General features: G+C 39.6%; 1 protein-coding gene across 1 annotated transcript; it reads right to left on the bottom strand.

Annotated features, from left to right (window-relative positions):
• Positions 1-515: 515 nt before the first annotated feature.
• LOC308460842 (uncharacterized protein) lies at positions 516-18,095 on the bottom strand (the record flags this gene model as incomplete). The annotated part of the gene is made up of 4 exons (XM_080977377.1): positions 516-1,494; positions 7,442-7,640; positions 14,379-15,260; positions 18,059-18,095. 4 exons carry the CDS (start codon positions 18,093-18,095, stop codon positions 516-518), a joined length of 2,097 nt encoding a protein of 698 aa, XP_080833503.1.
• Between the last annotated feature and the right edge of the window lie 490 nt (positions 18,096-18,585).

The raw sequence follows: 18,585 nt of genomic DNA, 5'->3' as shown, positions 1-18,585 counted from the left end.
TTTGCTGCCCATAATAGTGGCCACGTCTTGCCTCAAATCTCCCACTGAGTTTGTGCAACCTTGTTATAGTGCTATACTTAAGTGGATTACCTTCTGCCCTCGTAAGAACATGTAGTAGATTCCAGGTCAGTATCCCAGAGACATTAAAGAGATGTCAGAAATTTGTTCTAAGAGTGGCACTCAACCTCTCATGAAAAAATATTTATTTGTTCACTGGCAAACAGTCTCTTGATAGACTTGTCTTACCTGGAAAGAAGTGTTTATGTTTTTCAAAATATCTCTGGTCTTTTAATGGAGAAATTTGGGGGCAATTGGAGAGAAACATGTATATATACCAAAATGTTTATATGCATTTAATTTAGCGGATGCCAATGCTATAACCTAAACTCCCATCATCCTTTACCATTGTCCACACAGGCTGAAGCTGATGAGAGTTGAAGTCTAAAACAGATGGAAGGCATCAGGTTGGCTAAAGCATAAGTTTGTATGAAGAGCTATCATCAAGACGTTTGTGCTTAGGAATGAAATTCAGAAAAGGGATTCTTAGAAGAGCCCTTCACATTCAGCATTTTCCACAGGGCAACCTTGATATCTTTGTTCCTCAAGCTGTAGATCAGTGGATTCATCAGGGGTGGAACCACAGAATATATAACTGCAAACGCCAAATCCAGATCAGATTGTGAATTAGTGGGAAGCCTGAGGTAGGCAAAAATTCCAGTGAATACAAACATGGAGACCACAATAAGGTGGGGAAGGCACGTGGAGAAGGCCTTTTGCCTTCCCTGCACCGAGGGAATTCTCAGCACTGTAGTGAAGATTTGGACATACGTTACAATGATGAAAATGAAGCAACTGAGCACTATGCTAACACTCAGCACAAGAACACCAACTTCAACTAGGTATAAATCAGTGCAGGAGAGCTTGAGCAACTGTGGGATTTCACAGAAGAACTGATCAACCACATTAGAGCAGAAGGAGTTTGCAAAAGTGCTACTTGTGTGTACTATTCCATAGACAAGGCCGCTTATCCACGCACTTGCAACCATTTTCATACAGGCTACTTTGTTCATTATTGTCTCATACCGCAGCGGGTTGCAAATGGCAACATAGCGATCATGTGCCATCACTGTGAGGAGGGCAAAATCTGATGCTACAAAAAAGAGTAGGAAGAAAACCTGGGCAACACATCCAGAATGAGAAATCAATCTGGTATTAAAGAAAGAATTAACTATGGATTTAGGTATAGCTACAGAAATTGAACCAAGGTCCAGCATTGCTAGGTTCATCAGGAAGAAGTACATGGGAGTGTGGAGGTGACTGTCAGAGACTATTGCAGATATGATGAGAAGATTTCCAGTCACAGTTGCCAAGTACAATGCGAGGAATACAAAAAAGTGCAAGAGCTGCAGCTCTCGGATCTCAGAGAACTCCAGCAGTAGAAAATGGGACATGGAACTCATGTTGGCTGTAGTTTCCATCATTACAAATTGCATGCTATATCAAAAAAAGGGAAAAGAAATAGATACATGTAACACTTCACTAAAATCTGCCAAGTACAGAAGTTAAGCAGTGGTACTTGATCTGCATTCATGTCAGCATTTGTTGTCAATGGGCTGGGTAGCATGGGTCCTACTTGAGGATACTTGAGGAATTCAATTTCTGTGAATTCTGAGGTGAACTCAGTTGATCTACCCCTGCTAGACTCTTGTGCGGATCATGCCAAGATTATCCTTTACATTCTGCATTCCTTTGAATTCTGCAATACAGTTCCAACTCAACCCCCCCTCAAAAAAAAAACCTCTACTGGAATGTGTATTTGGATACAATATGTTTAGAAATGCATATACTGATGTAAGATGTATAAGTATACATTTTATATCCATGTATGCATTTCTAAATATATTGTATCCAAATACATACCATATTTGAATTTAAGTAAATATATACGTTATATTAAAATACTTTACAGTGGTACCTTGGTTTACTACCATGATCCGTTCTGGAGCTCCAGTTGTAAACCAAAACAGGTTGTAACCCAAGGCGCGCTTTTGCCAATGGGGCCTCCAAAAAAGAATCGGTTGTAATCCAAAAAAGGGACACGCACTTCCAGGTTTGACGTGGTTGTAATCCAAAATGGTTGTAATCCAAAATGGTTGCAAACCAAGGTCCCACTGTATATTAAAATAGAAGTTGGAATCCCGATCGTAGTCTGGGAGTACTCCTACATTCCAATTTATCACTAGCAGTGGTTCCCAACCTTTTTTTGGGCCATGCTCCACCTAAGCATCTCTAAAATCCTGATTCCGCGCTCCCCCCCCATGACATATAATTCTTATTATCCAAAAAGTGAACTCCTATTCATGAGGAGGAAAAGGCCATTGACTTGGTCTGACTCATTCTCAGATTGCCCCCCTTAAAAATGAAATTGCTCCCCTCTTGGGCATGTGCCCCATGTTGGGAACCATGGCACTAAAGTCTCTGTAGCCAGGGGTGCTTATGCCTGGTTCTCTAGCTATGACCATTATTGGGCCATGATAGCATAGCCTCAGTTGTCCATGCTCTAATGACCTCCTATGTAAGTTATTTAAAATGTACTCTGCATGGGGCTGCTCTTGAAGATGGTCCAGGGGCTACAGTTAGTGCAGAAAATAGCTGCTAAGTTGGTAAGTGCAGCAGTCTGATTGGACCATGTGTCCAAATGTGTTTTGGCTTTAACAACCCTTTGCATGGGGGTATGTATATTGTAAAAGCAGTGCTTTTACATGTTTCAGTATGTGTTTCAACAGCCGTCCTTTATTACAATATGATTACCGTATATATCTCCAAGTTTGCAGCAGCATGCGTGAGCCCAGTTACACACAATATCAAGCCTAGTTTTCCCCAGTAGCTCCTCTGGCATAAGTTACAATGCTTTCTATTAGGATTGCTCTGCCTATGCTCTGTAAAAGACCATTCCATTTCTATTAACAGAATGCTCTAATTAAACTAGCAGTACAAACACAAAATGCTTCACTTGAGCCCAGGATAACCATTTTAAATTTTCTAATTTCAGTGAGTTCAGCGTTAACATAAATATCTTCCCAAAATAGTTTTTCTGACTATAGTAGTTCCTAACTGAATGGATCTTGCCCTAATAGTTAAACTCAAAGTGTACTGAAAGTTGTGCAGAATTTCGAATGCGCTACAGCCCCAGCCCCACCAATTTCACATGGGTTCGCACCCCTTAATCTGCAAAGAGGCTTTCCATAGGTTACAAACTGCTGCCTGAACTTCCTTAAGGCAAATTATGTTAGGATTCAAACAAGAGTTTTTAGTGGCTACAAACTCACCAAGTCAGAACCACAAAGGCATACCATAATTAAGCTCCAATAAATTATAACCATTATAAGAGTTTCCTTACTGCTTTCCCAAGATATCCAAATGTTTCCATTTCATTTCATTTTACAGCGCAGTCCAAACCCAGGCTTTACCGAAATGATGGAATTTGGATTTGGTAGATCTCGGGCATTCCCATCTGAGCTGGGGCTATGTTAGCATATGTTCTTTACCCCACCTGAGCTAGAAGTATACTGGCATAAGTCCCTCAACCTCAGCTCCAAAAGGCAGATTTCCGTGAACCATGAAGCTGCCCACAGAAAACTACACTAGCAATGTCTAAATTTTCATTATATAAATAACTCACCATCTTCTTTCTAGACAATGCAATCACCAGATGCAGCTTCTTCATTTGCTGCTTCCAAGTGATGTCTATCTGTCTAGCTATCCGGGATGTTTTGAAGTTCTTCAGCTCTTCTTTGTTTTGAGACTCATGAAGATCTTTTTAAATGGATGATACAAATTTGTCACCCTGAGGCAGAGTTTTGTTAATCAGTTTATGTGAACCTTGAGCCTTGGTCCCAAGAGCCCCAAATAATTCCCCCAGATAAGCACACAGATAAAAGTTAACTTACTTGCACTGTGCACTATTTCAAAGTTATCTACTCCTCACAATGTCTCTTTCTGTACTACAATAAAGATGTAAAGGCTCATTGGTAACTAGCGTAAGGATGGCCCTCTATTTGAATAGTTGTCAGAGGGCAGTGCTTTTATGTTCTCTATTTGATATATACTTACAATTACTGGGTGCCAAGATCCAGGTTTGGGGCAAGTATACACTTCAGTGAAAGAATCCCGGCAGAGATTTAAAGTCACAAAATATGCAGGAAAGTAAAGTATAGAAATATAGGCTGCTTGACCTTTAAAATATACCCTTCAAAGTGAGTTCCAAAGTTTCATTTTCTCTCAGCATAGGAAAATACCACATTTTTGTAAGTTAAAAACTGGTTTCCATGTAAACTTTTCAAAGGTCAGGTTCACATGTTTTTCCATACATCAGTCAAAAAAGTTTCACACGCAGTAAAATCAGGCTTAGTTGCAAAGTGGTGAAAGTTATTGGTACAGAAACTCAATAGTTTATAGGAACTCAATAGAGGCTTGTTAGAGCCATGTGACTAAGCCATGTGATGCACCCATCACCCTATTTGCCTCTCTTCCTACACTGAGGGAAAGTTCCGTGCCTATAATGTAATGTATAGTTTCAGTTGTAGATAAATATAAAACGTTATTAAACCCATTTAGAGAATAGGTTGTCAATGGTAGAAATCCAAATGAATTTCTCCCCAAATTGTCTATGGGGGGTATTACTTGAAATACTTAGGTAGGCAATAAATGAAACACCAATTTAATAATTAAAGGCATTTATTTGCTAAACAAGAACAAAACGAAGCAAAGTATATATATTCAGATAGCTTTGAGTTACTGGGAAATTTCCTCCAGAGCAGCAGCACATCATTTTACTCCTTCGGTCAAAGGCTGGCATTGGTATCTCTTTAAGCAGGGGCACTACTGGTCCTAATATACTATCTGAGTGTGAGAATATGGAAGACAGCCACATTCTTGTGGTCAACCAGGGAAAGGACCAATGACTTACATCAAAAGGTTGGCAAGCTGCCATCTCCACTGTCAGTCTAATATGCACTTATCCCTAGCATACAGATAGGTAGCCGTGTTGGTCTGCCATAGTCAAAATTAAAAAAATCCTTTCAGTAGCACCTTTAAGACCAACTAAGTTAGTTCTTGGTATGAGCTTTCGTGTGCAAGCACACTGGTATCTGAAGAAGTGTGCTTGCACACGAAAGCTCATACCAAGAACTAACTTAGATGGTCTTAAAGGTGCTACTGAAAGGATTTTTTTTATTTTATCCCTAGCATGTCCATGATCTTGCTAACCCATAAATCAATGACAAATCTTGGCAATCAGCCCAGATTGACCCCATGTACTGATAAGATACACCACCACAATCATGCCAGTTATCTCTATAGTCCAAAAATAAGCTCGCATTCCATTATATGACGTCTACCACATATAGTCAATTCCTCAAAACATGCAGCTTAAAATGTCAAAAAATTGCAGTGGCTGTCCATTAGCTAAGCAGGTTCAAGTTTTATACATGTCCTACATAAGACCCCAGAGGTGTAATATGTTCAAATGCCACTTTTTCCATGTGATCACAACATGCCTTGAATATTTTACAATACACCTACATCACCCTTTTGTTTTGATGATCAATGGGGCAGTGCGAACTGTCATGAGTTACTTGGACTTGGACTTGCCTGTGTACTAAGAATGCCAGAGGAAGCTGTTCTTCATATTTCATCTTTAGAGGGAAAACACCATGTATTATTATTATTATTATTATGAAAGAATTTCAATTATAAAGAAATAAAGTGATACAGAGAAAAAAGGGGGAAGTGATGGGGAGAAGAACAAAGATATGTATAAGAAAAATACACAGAGGTACCTTGGTTTAAGAACAATTTAGTTTATGAACAACTTGGATTAAGAATGCGGCAAACCCGGAAGTACATAGGTGTTTTGGTTTCTGAACTTTGCCTTGGAAGCAGAATATGTTCCGCTTCCTGTTGAGTGTGTTCCATTTGTAAATCGAGTCCCCCGCTGATATGGGAAAGCACACCTTGGTTTAAGAACACTTTGGTTTAAGAACAGACTTCTGGGACAGAGTAAATTCATAAACCAAGATACCACTGCATATAGAAAAATGCAATGTACTTTACTCCCATACATTCTTATATAAATAACCTCCTACATTCTGTATAAATTCATTCTAAATATTGTCATATTTATCCAAAAAAAGTCTAAGTCTGTAAACAGTCCGTTCACAAGTTGTGAATGTTGTTATATAGTCGATCCATTGATTAAAGGGTATCATATATTTATTCTTCCAATTCATGTATGATGTATGATTTCTGTGATGGTGACCCAAGTATGGAATCACTTCCAAAAATGGGTACTCTTAGCACCAACATACCATTCTTTTTAAAAAAAAAAACAAGGTTAGAACTTTATTGTTTTCTCAGGCATTTTTTATTATGATATTTCTAACCAGGTTGAATGTCTTTATTCCTCTTCATTTCATTGTATTGTTGATCTGTTATTTCTCAATGTATTTGTCATTTTACATTTATCTCAATACCCTCCTAAATTACTGATTTATGTTTAATGGAAGGGATGGATAAAATATAATTGCATTTAAAAAAACAAACAAACCACAAAACATGGTGCACCATTGCTTAGATAAAGGCTAAGACCTGTGGGTACACACACAGTTAAAGAAGAAAACTGGATGATGTGTTTTGGCTAAAACCTAATAGCTTTGACAAGGCAGCCTTGATCTCCTTATTTCGCATACTATAAATCACTGGATTCAACATGGGTGGCACCATAGAATATACCACAGTAAATACCAGATCCTGATCAGAAGGGGTGTTAGATGTAGGCCTCAGGTAGGCAAAGAATCCAGTAAATAATAATGTGGAGATAACAATGAGGTGAGGAATGCAAGTTGAGTAAGCCTTTTGCCTTCCCTGAGCAGAGGGAATTTTCAACACTGCATAGAAAATCTGCACATAAGTTACTATGATGAAGGTAAAACAGCTTAGCCCTATGATAATGCTCAACATAACAGCTCCAATTTCAATTAGGTATAAATCTGAGCACGCAAGCTTCAGTAATTGTGGAATTTCACAGAAGAACTGATTGACAACATTGGAGCAAAATGGGGTTGCAAAGGTGCAGCTGGTGTGTAGTACTGCATGGAGAAGACCACTAGTCCATACACATGCCAGCATTTGTATGCAGGCTTGCTTGTTCATCACCATCTCATAGTGCAATGGATTGCAGATGGCAACATACCGATCATAAGCCATGAGTGTAAGAAGGGAGAAATCAGATGATAAAAAAAAGAAAAAGAAGAGTACTTGAGCAACACATCCAGAATAAGAAATGTGTCTAGTATTTAAGATAGAATTAGCTATGGATTTGGGGATAATAACTGAAATAGAACCAATGTCCTGCATGGCCAAGTTCATCAGAAAGAAGTACATGGGAGTGTGAAGGTGATGGTCAATAGCTATTGTGCAAATGATGAGAAGATTCCCTGATATAATTGCCATGTACAACACCAAGAAACCAATAAAGTGTAGAATCTGCAGTTCCCGAATCTCAGAAAATTCCAGGAGAAGAAATTCAGTCACTGAGGTGGTGTTCCATTGTTTGCCCTCAACAGTCTGTTGCATAACTTCTGCAGAAGAAAACACAGTGGAAATTACAACACTTATGATCTACTCTGCTAACAATGTCAGTTTCAGTTTCAATAATTCAAATTATGATGATTTTGCTTCCAGCCTTCTCACTCTGTTTTGTTTTGTGCTTCAGGTCAGAGGAAGAAGAAGATGTTGAAGAAGAAGAAGAAGAAGAAGAAGAAGAAGAAGAAGAAGAAGAATGTCAGATTAGCCTTAACCAGGTCCAGGGCCTTTTCAACACTGGCTCCGGCCTGGTTGAATGCTCTGTTTCATGAGACCAGGGCCCTGTGGGATCTGATTTCTTTCCGCAGGACCTGTAAGACAGAGTTGTTCCGCCTGGCCTTTGGCTTGGAACCAGCCTGATCCCCCCCTCCTTTTCCTTCTGTGATAGAACCCCTATTTGGGGACTTCCCTGGCTTTTCTGGCCCACATAGAACCAGTCTGGATAGTTGGCCTTCATGAAGATTTGACATTTTCTCCCCCCAAACAATTTTTGATCTGGGCTTCCACTGAAATGAGACTGCATTTTAAGTAGTATTTTAATCTTGTTTTTAAGTTGTATTTTAATCAATTGTTTTTATACCTGATGTTAGCTGCCCTGAGCCCAGTCTTGGCCGGGTATAAATAAAATTAAAGAAAGGCAGAAAGACAAAAAGAAGGAGAAGGAGAAGGAGAAGGAGAAGAAGAAGAAGAAGAAGAAGAAGAAGAAGAAGAAGAAGAAGAAGAAGTTGAGCTACCAAGGTCAAGACTGGTGTCTCATTTTATAAACACTCATACTACAGCGGCAGCAGCTACTGCCTCTAATATTTCAAACAATAGATTATTAGGAGCACCATATGCAAAGGACTTTCTTTCTTTTATCTAGACTTTATTCATTTATTCAAACACATGTAGTAGAAATATGATTTATTTAGACACTGGAAAAGGGAAGCATTAAAGAGAAGAACAGATCAAAAAAACAATAAATTATTACAGTACATAAATCGGATTCTCCTAAATTAAGGGTTCGCGTTGTGTACCGGCCTCGGGACGCTCCCTTCCACCTGTTTTTGCCTACCTCTTAGCAATCGTCACAACTTTGTAAGGTTTGGCGGTTAGGCATTGGCTTAGTGAGATGCAGGGGAGGTGCAGCCATCACCTGCCCCTCCAGGTACAAGGGTATTCCGTTAGAAGAATTCACGGGTCTGGATCTCATCCAAAGTCCGCTTGAGGGGCTAAGGCCATGCAAGGACCACAGGAACCCCGGCGTGAGCTTCAGTTGGTTGTCATCAATAGAGCTCCCTCTTTTGGTGGTTTACCCTTCCAGACTCCCTGCAAGGCGGGCAGGAGTCAGATATAGTGTTGCCAATGCCTAAGCCAATACCGCTCACATTCTGTATTCAATAAAGTTGTGGCCTAAATTTGCCCATTAACATTTAAACTAAAATATTTGTGTCAATGTATCATTTTTTTTGGGGGGGGGGCTATTCCGGGGCCTTGATGCACAAGCAGTAAATGCATCAGGGAAAGAAAATTGAATCAAATTGTTCATCCTTAGTTTTATAATAAGAATATGTATCATCATATGTCCAGTCTACGTAAAGAGAGCTGGACAACAATTATTCATCTAGCAATAGCTTTGGGCAAGAAAGTTCTAAGGTTTTTCATCCAAAAGTGATTCCATTCACTTCAGTGCAGGGAACTAATCAACTTATCCAAGTGATAAAAATACACATTGTCTTCATTCTCAGAATATGCTTGTTGGGGGAAATCCACTGAATCAAAATGAATAGAGTATATGTATACTGTAAAGCACTGATGGGCGCAAAACAACAGAAATAGTAATAAAATTGATTGCGGAATGCCTTCCCTTCTCATGTTGGGCTTTAGACTGCAGTCAAAAATGTGTTTTTGTGCCTAGACTTCTGATAATCCTGTGACTGGATCCATTTGTTTTGTTGTTGATAATGTTTTAATATATTACTTGTTTTATATTGTTTGTTATTATGTTTATTATATTGTACCCAACTATAGATTTATTCTTGTTGAAGTGTGCATTATGAAATATTTAAATAAAATAAAGCTGGTTTTATTTGCACCCATTGTACCCATCATACACTATCACTAACCTTAGTGTCATTACAGTAAAGTAAAACTCAAGAACTTGGAAAACTTGAAACTTGAAACATTGATAGATAAGTTCTTTTCCCTTTCTGACAGGTGTTTCCAGTTGAACTGGGAAAGAAAACAGCCAGCAGCCTTAACTGAAACATTTCTGCAACATAGATCTCTTTATTCTAAGTCCTCTGAAAATATCCCAGCATCTAGACAGACAGCTGAGATACACTGAAAAGCTAAGATGCATTCCTGTCTACAGCAGTAACATTAGTGACACAAAGAGGGATGAAACAAAAAAGCACTTGGGAAAGAAAAAAGAGAAGATATTTAAAGGAGGTGATTGGTGTGCAGAAAGGTTGTAATGTTTCACATGACATATCAACATGTTCAAAGAGCTCTTCATCCAGGAAGCAACCCCTATATGCACAACATTCACATAGCAGCAATAATGTATCACCTTGAAAGAAGTTGTGCTAGTATACAAAGTACTGGGAAGGAGCTGTCACTTAGTAGGAGAACAAAGGGACATCAGTTCAGACCATTGGTGCATCTAGCTCAATGTCATCCACATTGATTGGCAGTGTCTCTGCAGGATTTCAGATAGAACTCCTTGTTAACATTTAACCAGGAATCTTCTGCATGATCTTCAATCCCAGAGATCTCTATTTAAATGTTCAAGTAACAGATGATGGTTAAGGTGTCTGCTGAAAGTCAAGACCCTAAGAAGATGCTGATACTCAGAGTAGACAAAATTGGACTGGATGGAATGACTTAAAGTAAGGCAGCTTCATTTGTCCACTGCACACACAAAAACCAACACTGATTAGAGAACCATTTAGATGTGAGGCTGGCCCACATGGAACACATTAACAACCTTCTAAAGCCTTTGCATGCTTAGGATTGTGTTTAAATGGGCTCTTGTGCAGAGAAGAAGAAGAAGAAGAAGAAGAAGAAGAAGAAGAAGAACAAGAAGAACAACAACAAGAAGAAATACACTAGGGGTTTGAGGGGAGGAGGAATACACATCATACATAATGCTAGTAGCATGAACAACACTCACTGTGTACATCATTAATAATACATGGTAATACCCACACAGAAGCATCAAATATGGTGCTCATTTTTAGACCGTCTGCATTGGTGGAGTAATCCATGTTATAAGTAACTTGCAGGCATTGTGACAAATGTTCAAAGCCTCCCTGTCACAGGAAAACCTCTATCTCTAGAGTTAGATCTATAAATAACTTACAATTCTTTTTCTTTGCGGATTTCTTCTAGCACCAGATGCAGAATCTTCTCTCAGATTTTAGAGCACTGTGCCACTAACCAGTCATGACAACGAACAATTCTTTCTATGGTGGCAGTAACTAATTTATAAATGTTTTGTATTGCTGGAGACATATTCTCAAGAGTTCAGTTGAACAGCTCTAGAGACATGCAGTGGAAAAAATAATTTTGTGGTCTGTGGTTCTGCCTATATGATTTGCAGAGATTGGCTCTATGTAGGGGCATTAGAATGACAGAACTTGGGAGTGGTTGTCCCCCCACATATATGATGACAATTTTACATGTTCTAATATGAAATGTAGGAACATGTTCGATGATATGATGCATAGAAGTCTGAGTATTGAAGTGTTTCTCCCTTGAAACACTGAGTGTTTGTAGGTCAGTAGGCAGTAGCATCTTTCTAGAGGTGATGTTGCTCTTAGTGGGATGGGGTAAGGTGGTACCAGTGAGAATGGGGAAGCTTGGAGTTGGTGGTAATGGTCTCACAGGTTCACACTTCTGTGGCTGCCCCTGCCCTGGAGTTCCAGAACCTTGCCACCACCTCTTCTTGCCACAACCTACCAGTGATGTAGTTAAGGTAAACAAAGAAAGGATTATAAAAAAATTCCTTCCAGTAGCACCTTAAAGACCAACTAAGTTAGTTCTTGGTATGAGCTTTCGTGTGCATGCACACTTCTTCAGATACACTGAAACAGAAGTTGCCAGATCCTTCTATATAGTGAGAAGGTGGGGAGGGGTATTACTCAGAAGGGTGGTGGGAATGGGTGATTGGCAGATAGCTGAGATGAGCCTGTTGACGACTCTTAACGACTGCAATAGGTCTTACAGGAAAAGGCAAGGGGTGAGAAGGTGAAAAATGGCTTAGTCATGTATAATGAGATAAGAATCAATGTCTTTGTTCAGACCAGGTCTCTCCATGGTTTTAAGTTTGGTAATGAGTTGCAATTCAGCAGCTTCTCTTTCCAGTCTATTTCTGAAATTCCTTTGTAGTAAAACAGCTACTTTGAGATCTTGTATAGAATGTCCTGGGAGATTGAAGTGTTCTCCTACTGGTTTCTCTGTTTTGTGATTCTTGATGTCAGATTTATGTCCGTTTATTCTTTGGCGTAAGGTTTGGCCTGTTTGTCCAATATAGAGAGCTGAAGGACACTGTTGGCATTTGATGGCATACACAATGTTAGACGATGAGCAATTAAATAGTCCCGAGATGGTATGTGTGATGTTGTTGGGGCCAGTAATGATAAAGAAAGTAAAGAAAGGATTATGAGGGATAAATGGATAATTTGGGGGAAGCCAATATCTCCTCCCATTTCCCTCCCTGGTTTGTGATATTGGGATCTCATATTTGATCAAACTTCTTTGTTTCCTATCCAGCTACCTTGTTCCTCAGATCAGGAAAGCATAAGGTGAACAGTTTAAAATCTAGGGAGGTGCTATGAATATGACCATTAATAGTAGTGGAAGACAGAACATGTGAAACCTTAAAGTGGGTATTTCTGAGTCAAATTACCCTTCCCTATGACCCATGTTTTTTTCAGCAGAGAAGGGGCAATAAGAGAAAGCAGGCATCTCTTTGGGTTTTCAGTGATTAGAAAAGAATGAGAGAGTTGTATGATATATTTTTCTTGGGAGAGGACAAAAGGAGCTTTTTAAAAAAATTCCCATTTGGTGATGGGCTATTCCAAAACAGAATATCAAGCTCTAACTATATTTGTAACATGGGGGGTATTCAGTAATCCATTTATTTTCATTGGTGACATAAATGCCACTTCCAAGAGAGTGAGTTAGATTGAGACAATGGTGCAGTGAGAAAGTGCTGCAATCTGGTTCAATTTGCTACATCTTCATCACCATCAAAAAGTTCCATGCCTGTAATGTGATTTATCTTTTAAGCTGTAGATTGGTTATCAACAGTAGTAATCCATATGAATTTCTTCTCAGATTGGCTCATGTGTGTGCATGCAAACATTATTGCCTTCCTAGAAATGTTTACTAGAGGGAAGTGTGCAGATTTGAAGATCTTCCAAAGTTGGATTGGAAATGCAATAGGCAGAGTATCAGAATGAAGAACTGAGTTCAAATTCCCCTCAGCCTCCCCCTGCCCCCCAATACATACACTGTGGTTGTATTTGAAGCTGTTGCATTAGAAATGCATTAGGGGATATGATACTGTGCATTGTCATTCAGTGTAATGTGCAAAGATATGATACTGTCAGGCATCGGAGGATCCAACCCCCACGGTAGTTTGCCTAGAACGAATAAGACAAGGAAGTTCTTACCATTTGCTTTTTATTCAATATTCACAGAGAGAAGCTTAGAAATGCAGCCTCTTGGAATAATGGTGTTGCGCCAGGTAAATCTCCACCCCCCTTCTCTCTTACTCATTCGTCAACAGCATCACCCCCCTTACAGTTGCTGCTTAAGGCCATCTGTCTCCAAGCCCTTTACTCTCCTACTTGTAATGTTCTCTGGGTTCTGGGAGGTGGTGGGTCTGGAATGCATTCTACTGATAACGTGTCAGCCAGCTACTCTGGCTCTTCCTCCTCCTCTCCTTTTATTTCCCCTCATCTTCCTTTGAGTTGTGACATCCCTCAAACTCCTTTTGTAATTCAGAACTGTCTTCTTCTTCTCTGGAAGGGTCAGGCTGAGGAGGCGGTCTCCACCATTCCTTTTCTGTCCAGTCCCTGACAGATACTGAGCTGGCAAATGTGGGACATTGTAAATCACTTGTGAGCAAGGTGGTGTACCACAAAAAACATATATTTTAAAATCATAGGTTATAAAAAAAATTGTACATAACCATTATTATTTTTATAAAAAACGATCATAAAAGCATCAAATGACATACATTCTGTATAGTATACAATATAAAATGGCTCAGTCACCCTTCAGAGAAAGCACTTTTAAAGATGTAAGACTTTGACTTCCTCCTGTTCATGTATTAAGACTGTCAAGAGGAAGCCTGCCTTTGTCCTCCATCATTAAGACAAGAGCATCATGTGCGTACAAAAGAGAGGGTCTTGTCTGGGGTGGTGCTCCAAATGTCGAATTCCTCCCCTCCAAGACGGGGAGCACCAACTAAGCACGAACACTGTATCCTTTTTTTGGAGCAAGGTTAGCCCATTTTTAGATTGGGGTATTTTTAAACAGGTTGAATGGTTTTGTTCCTCTTAATTTTTATTGTATTGTTGGTTTGTTGTTTCATAACAACAGGAATATTGTCCTGAAGTCCATTTTGAATAAATAAAAAAGGGGGAAGGATAAAAATGTAATAAATTTATTAGAAATCATTGTGCATCACTGTTGAGATGAAGACTTAAACACATACAGTTAAAAAAGACTGGATGATGTACTTTGACTAAAACCTAATAACTTTGACATGGCAGCCTTGATCTCCTTGTTTCGCATACTGTAAATCACTGGATTCAGCATGGGTGGAACCATTGAATATACCATAGTAAATACCAAATTCAGGACAGAGGTAGACTGCAGGTAGGCAAAGAATCCAGTAAAGAATAACGTGAAGATGACAGTGAGGTGAGGAATGCAAGTTGAGTAAGCCTTTTGCCTTCCCTGCACAGAGGGAATTCTCAACACGGCATAGAAAATCTGCACATAAGTTACAATGATAAAGGTAAAACAGCCTAGCCCGATGATAAAGCTCAGCATAACAGCTCCAATTTCAATTAGGTATAAATCTGAGCATGCAAGCTTCAGTAACTGTGGAATTTCACAGAAGATCTGATTGACAACATTGGAGCAAAATGGGGCTGCAAAGGTGCAGCTGGTGTGTAGTACTGCATGGAGAAAACCACTGATCCACACACAGACCACCACTTGTATGTAGGCCTGCTTATTCATCACCATCTCATAGTACAATGGATTGCAGATGGCAACATACCAATCATAAGCCATGAGTGTGAGAAGGAAGAAGTTGGATGATATAAAGAAGTTGAACAAAAGGATCTGAGCTACACATCCAGAATAAGAAATGTGTCTAGTATTTAAGAGGGAATTGGCCATGGATTTGGGAACAATAACTGAAACTTGTCCAAGGTCCTGAATAGCCAAGTTCATCATAAAGAAATACATTGGTCTGTGCAAGTGGTGATCAGTAGCTACTGCAGAAATTATGAGAAGGTTCCCCATTAAGCTTGCCAAGTACAATACTAGAAATATAATGGAGTGCAGAATCTGCAGTTCCAAAGCCTCTGAAAATTTGAGGAGCACAGTCACTATTGAGGAGCACAGTCACATTTTTTCACTTTTTAGAAGGCCTGTAAAAGGAAGAAAGAAAATTAAAACTAAATAATTATGGCCACGGTCCTTAAAAAACGCAAAAACCTGTTCTTGTATTCACTGAAATCTCCTTGTTCACAGAATTTCACACACGTGGGAATAGTAAAGCAATAATTGTCACCCTAGAAGACTAATACATTAGATTTGGCTGAATCCTGACCCAAATCAAGAAATTTAGAGTTTGGTCCAGTTAGGCGGATTTGTTGGGCTTACAGATTGAACAGCGGCTGCTGGGTTAGTGATGGAGGGTACAGTTCCGCTGATTGCAGGGTGCTGCTTTGTTAGCCCGTTCTCCACAAGAAATCCTCCACTCTGATGAGTATGTTTCACTCATGAGTGTGTTTAATAAAAAAATAAAAAAGGAGAAAGAGGCTGCATAGAGGCATGTCCAAGGCCATGACATGGGAACTGACATGTATGTGCACACACAAGAGAAAGTCCTGCTCACCTCAGCTGGCCAAAAGCATTCTCCCAGATGCAGCAACGTGCAGCTGACAGGACAGGGTTTCCCCAAAAAGAGAAAAATGCTTGATAGAATTGCCATGTACAAATATGCAGATATGAAGAATATGCAGATCCTGAACCTGTGAGAAATTGAGGAGCAGAAGCCGCCCAGGCCCAAGCTTCCCAGGGCAAGTCCAAGCCCAAGCTGCTCCCAAGCAAAAAAAACCCATTAAAATGTAAAAATCCACCTGGATGGCATGTTGCTCCCCAAAATGAGGACATGTCCAGGTTTTTCTGGACATATGGGAATACTACATCATTATCAATTCAGGGAAAGTCTCCATGCTAGAGGTGATCTGTAATGAAGGTGCAGAATATGAATTTCCATACATATGAAATTTCTATTCGCATGCTTTCTCATTATTCACATGCTTTCTCATCATGGTGCTGATTGAGATTATCTGCACAGTAGACCTGATCTCTGTTACTAGCTTGCATACATTACTCTAACTGCCCAAAGTGTCCCTGCCACAAGGAAACCACTCTCTCAAAAGTTATATCTATACATAACTTACAAGTTTTCTTCTTCATGGATTTCTTTCAGCTCCAGAAGCAGTATCGTCTCTACCATTTTAGAGTACTGTGTCCCTTACCATTCATGGCAATGAACAATTCTTTCTATGGCAACAGTAGATGTCACCATAGGACAGTGGCTAATTTATATACATGTTTGTGTTCCCAGAGACTTATTCTCAAGAGTTCAGTGCAGCAGTGGAAACGCACTGAGGCATACACTAGGAAAAAAATAACTTTGTGGTCTGTAGTTCTGCTGATATAATTAGCACAGGTTGACTCCATGTAGGGGTATTAAAATGACAGAGAACTCATGAGACTCAAGTTCTTCTTGGCATGCATATACACACAACATTTTCCAATTTTTAGTATGAGATGTAGGGGCATGTTCTATGACTTGATGTGCAGAGGTCTGAGTACTGTCATGCTTCCTCCTTGAAATAATGAGAAAGCATGTGAATAGGAATTTCATATGTATGGAAATTCATATTCTGCACCTTCATCACAGATTACGTTACAATTATGGTGCAGTGGCCTATGCTTCTACTATCATAATGGGATTTTCACTCTGAGTAAATATCTGAACTTGGCAAAGAAGGTCAAACATTTAGCTGTTAAACAACAATAATATGCTTCAGGATTCAGGTGATAACAAAGATAAATTTGGGAAAGTGGGTAGACCTGCCTTATGCTGACTCAAACCACAATATTCTTGTTGGCAACAGCTATCCAGGATTTCAGGTAAGGGTCTTTCCCAGCTGTACCTGGGCATGTGGATTGAACCCTGACTTGCAGAGTAGATGCCCTGCCATTGAACTATGGACCTTTAAATTTCTGACCTTTCACCAGTAGCCCTTATTCTTGGTCCCTCATATAACCTTCTTGATTTGCATTAAGTGGAAATGATTTGAACTTTGATGTTCTCTTTGTAACAGAACAAACCAATGCCAGAACTTTAGAACTTTCCCCATGTAGACTTTTTAATGGCTGCACTCCAGTTACACAGAAGTAATAATAATAATAATAATAATAATAATAATAATAATAGTAATAATTATTATTATTATTTTATACCCCATCCATCTGGCTGGGTTTCCCCAGCCACTATGGGCTGCTTCCAACAAAATATTAAAATACAATAGTCTGTCAAACATTAAAAGCTTCCCTAAACAGGGCTACCTTCAGATGTCTTCTAAAAGTCTGGTAGTTGTTTTTCTCTTTGACATCTGGTGGGAGGGCATAGCACAGGGCGGGTGCCACTACCAAGAATGTCCTCTACCTGGTTCCCTGTAACTTCTATAGCCATAGCTTCTTCACACACCCTTGTCATACAGACAGGCAAAAGTCATTATCACAGATCAGTGACACATTTCCAGCTTAGCAAAAATACCGAAGGAGGGCTCAGAACAAAGTGAGTAAAGAATGTGTCCAGGAGTGGTGTCATTGTATGGAGCAAGGCTATTGAGTGTGTGTCTTTATAATTAGACATAGCCTAAGAAGACTCCTGAGGGCTGAATAGAGAGGTTCAAAACTCTTGATGTAGAGATATCCAATGTCAACATGTGCAGCATTCTTCATTATCTACTGTACTGCTCCCTGTATAATTCTCTTAGGAACGTATTTCTGAGAGGAATTCTTTACAGAGTTTCCTTCTTGAATTGTAGGGAAAGAATTTGTTATTTGCTCGAGGTTGGGGATAAACACATTACAATCATACCTTGGATCCTGAACGTCTCAGAAGCCGAACATTCCATCTCCTGAACAATTGAAAATGAGAAGTGAGTGTTCTGATTTTTGAACTTTTTTTTGGAAGCCAAACATCTGGTGTGGCTTCCACTATTGTTTCCAGTGCACCTGTGCAATCAGAAACCAGTCAGAAGCTACACCTTGGTTTCCGAACGTTTCAGAAGTCGAACAAACTTCCGGAACTGATTCCATTCGAATTCCGAGATATGACTATACAGATAAAGTTTATATGTCTGTCTTAGCAGCCCAATGTATTATACAAAAGTTCCCATGTTCTGTGGACCAGATATGCTAAAATGTATCCTAATACTATTGGACGCGGGTGGCGCTGTGGTTTAAACCACTGTGCCACTTGGACTTGCTGATCGGAAGGTTGGCGATTCGAGGCCCTGTGACGGGGTGAGCTCCCATTGTTCGATCCCAGGTCCTGCCAACCTAGCAGTTCGAAAGCATGCAGTGCAAGTAGATAAATAGGTACAGCTCCAGCGGGAAGGTAAA

This window comes from Podarcis pityusensis (assembly GCF_964106645.2).
Source record: "Podarcis pityusensis genome assembly, chromosome: 13".
NCBI classification, from domain to species: domain Eukaryota; kingdom Metazoa; phylum Chordata; class Lepidosauria; order Squamata; family Lacertidae; genus Podarcis; species Podarcis pityusensis.
The sequence above is the reverse complement of the archived record's forward strand: the minus strand, read 5'-3'. Positions and strand labels throughout refer to the sequence as shown.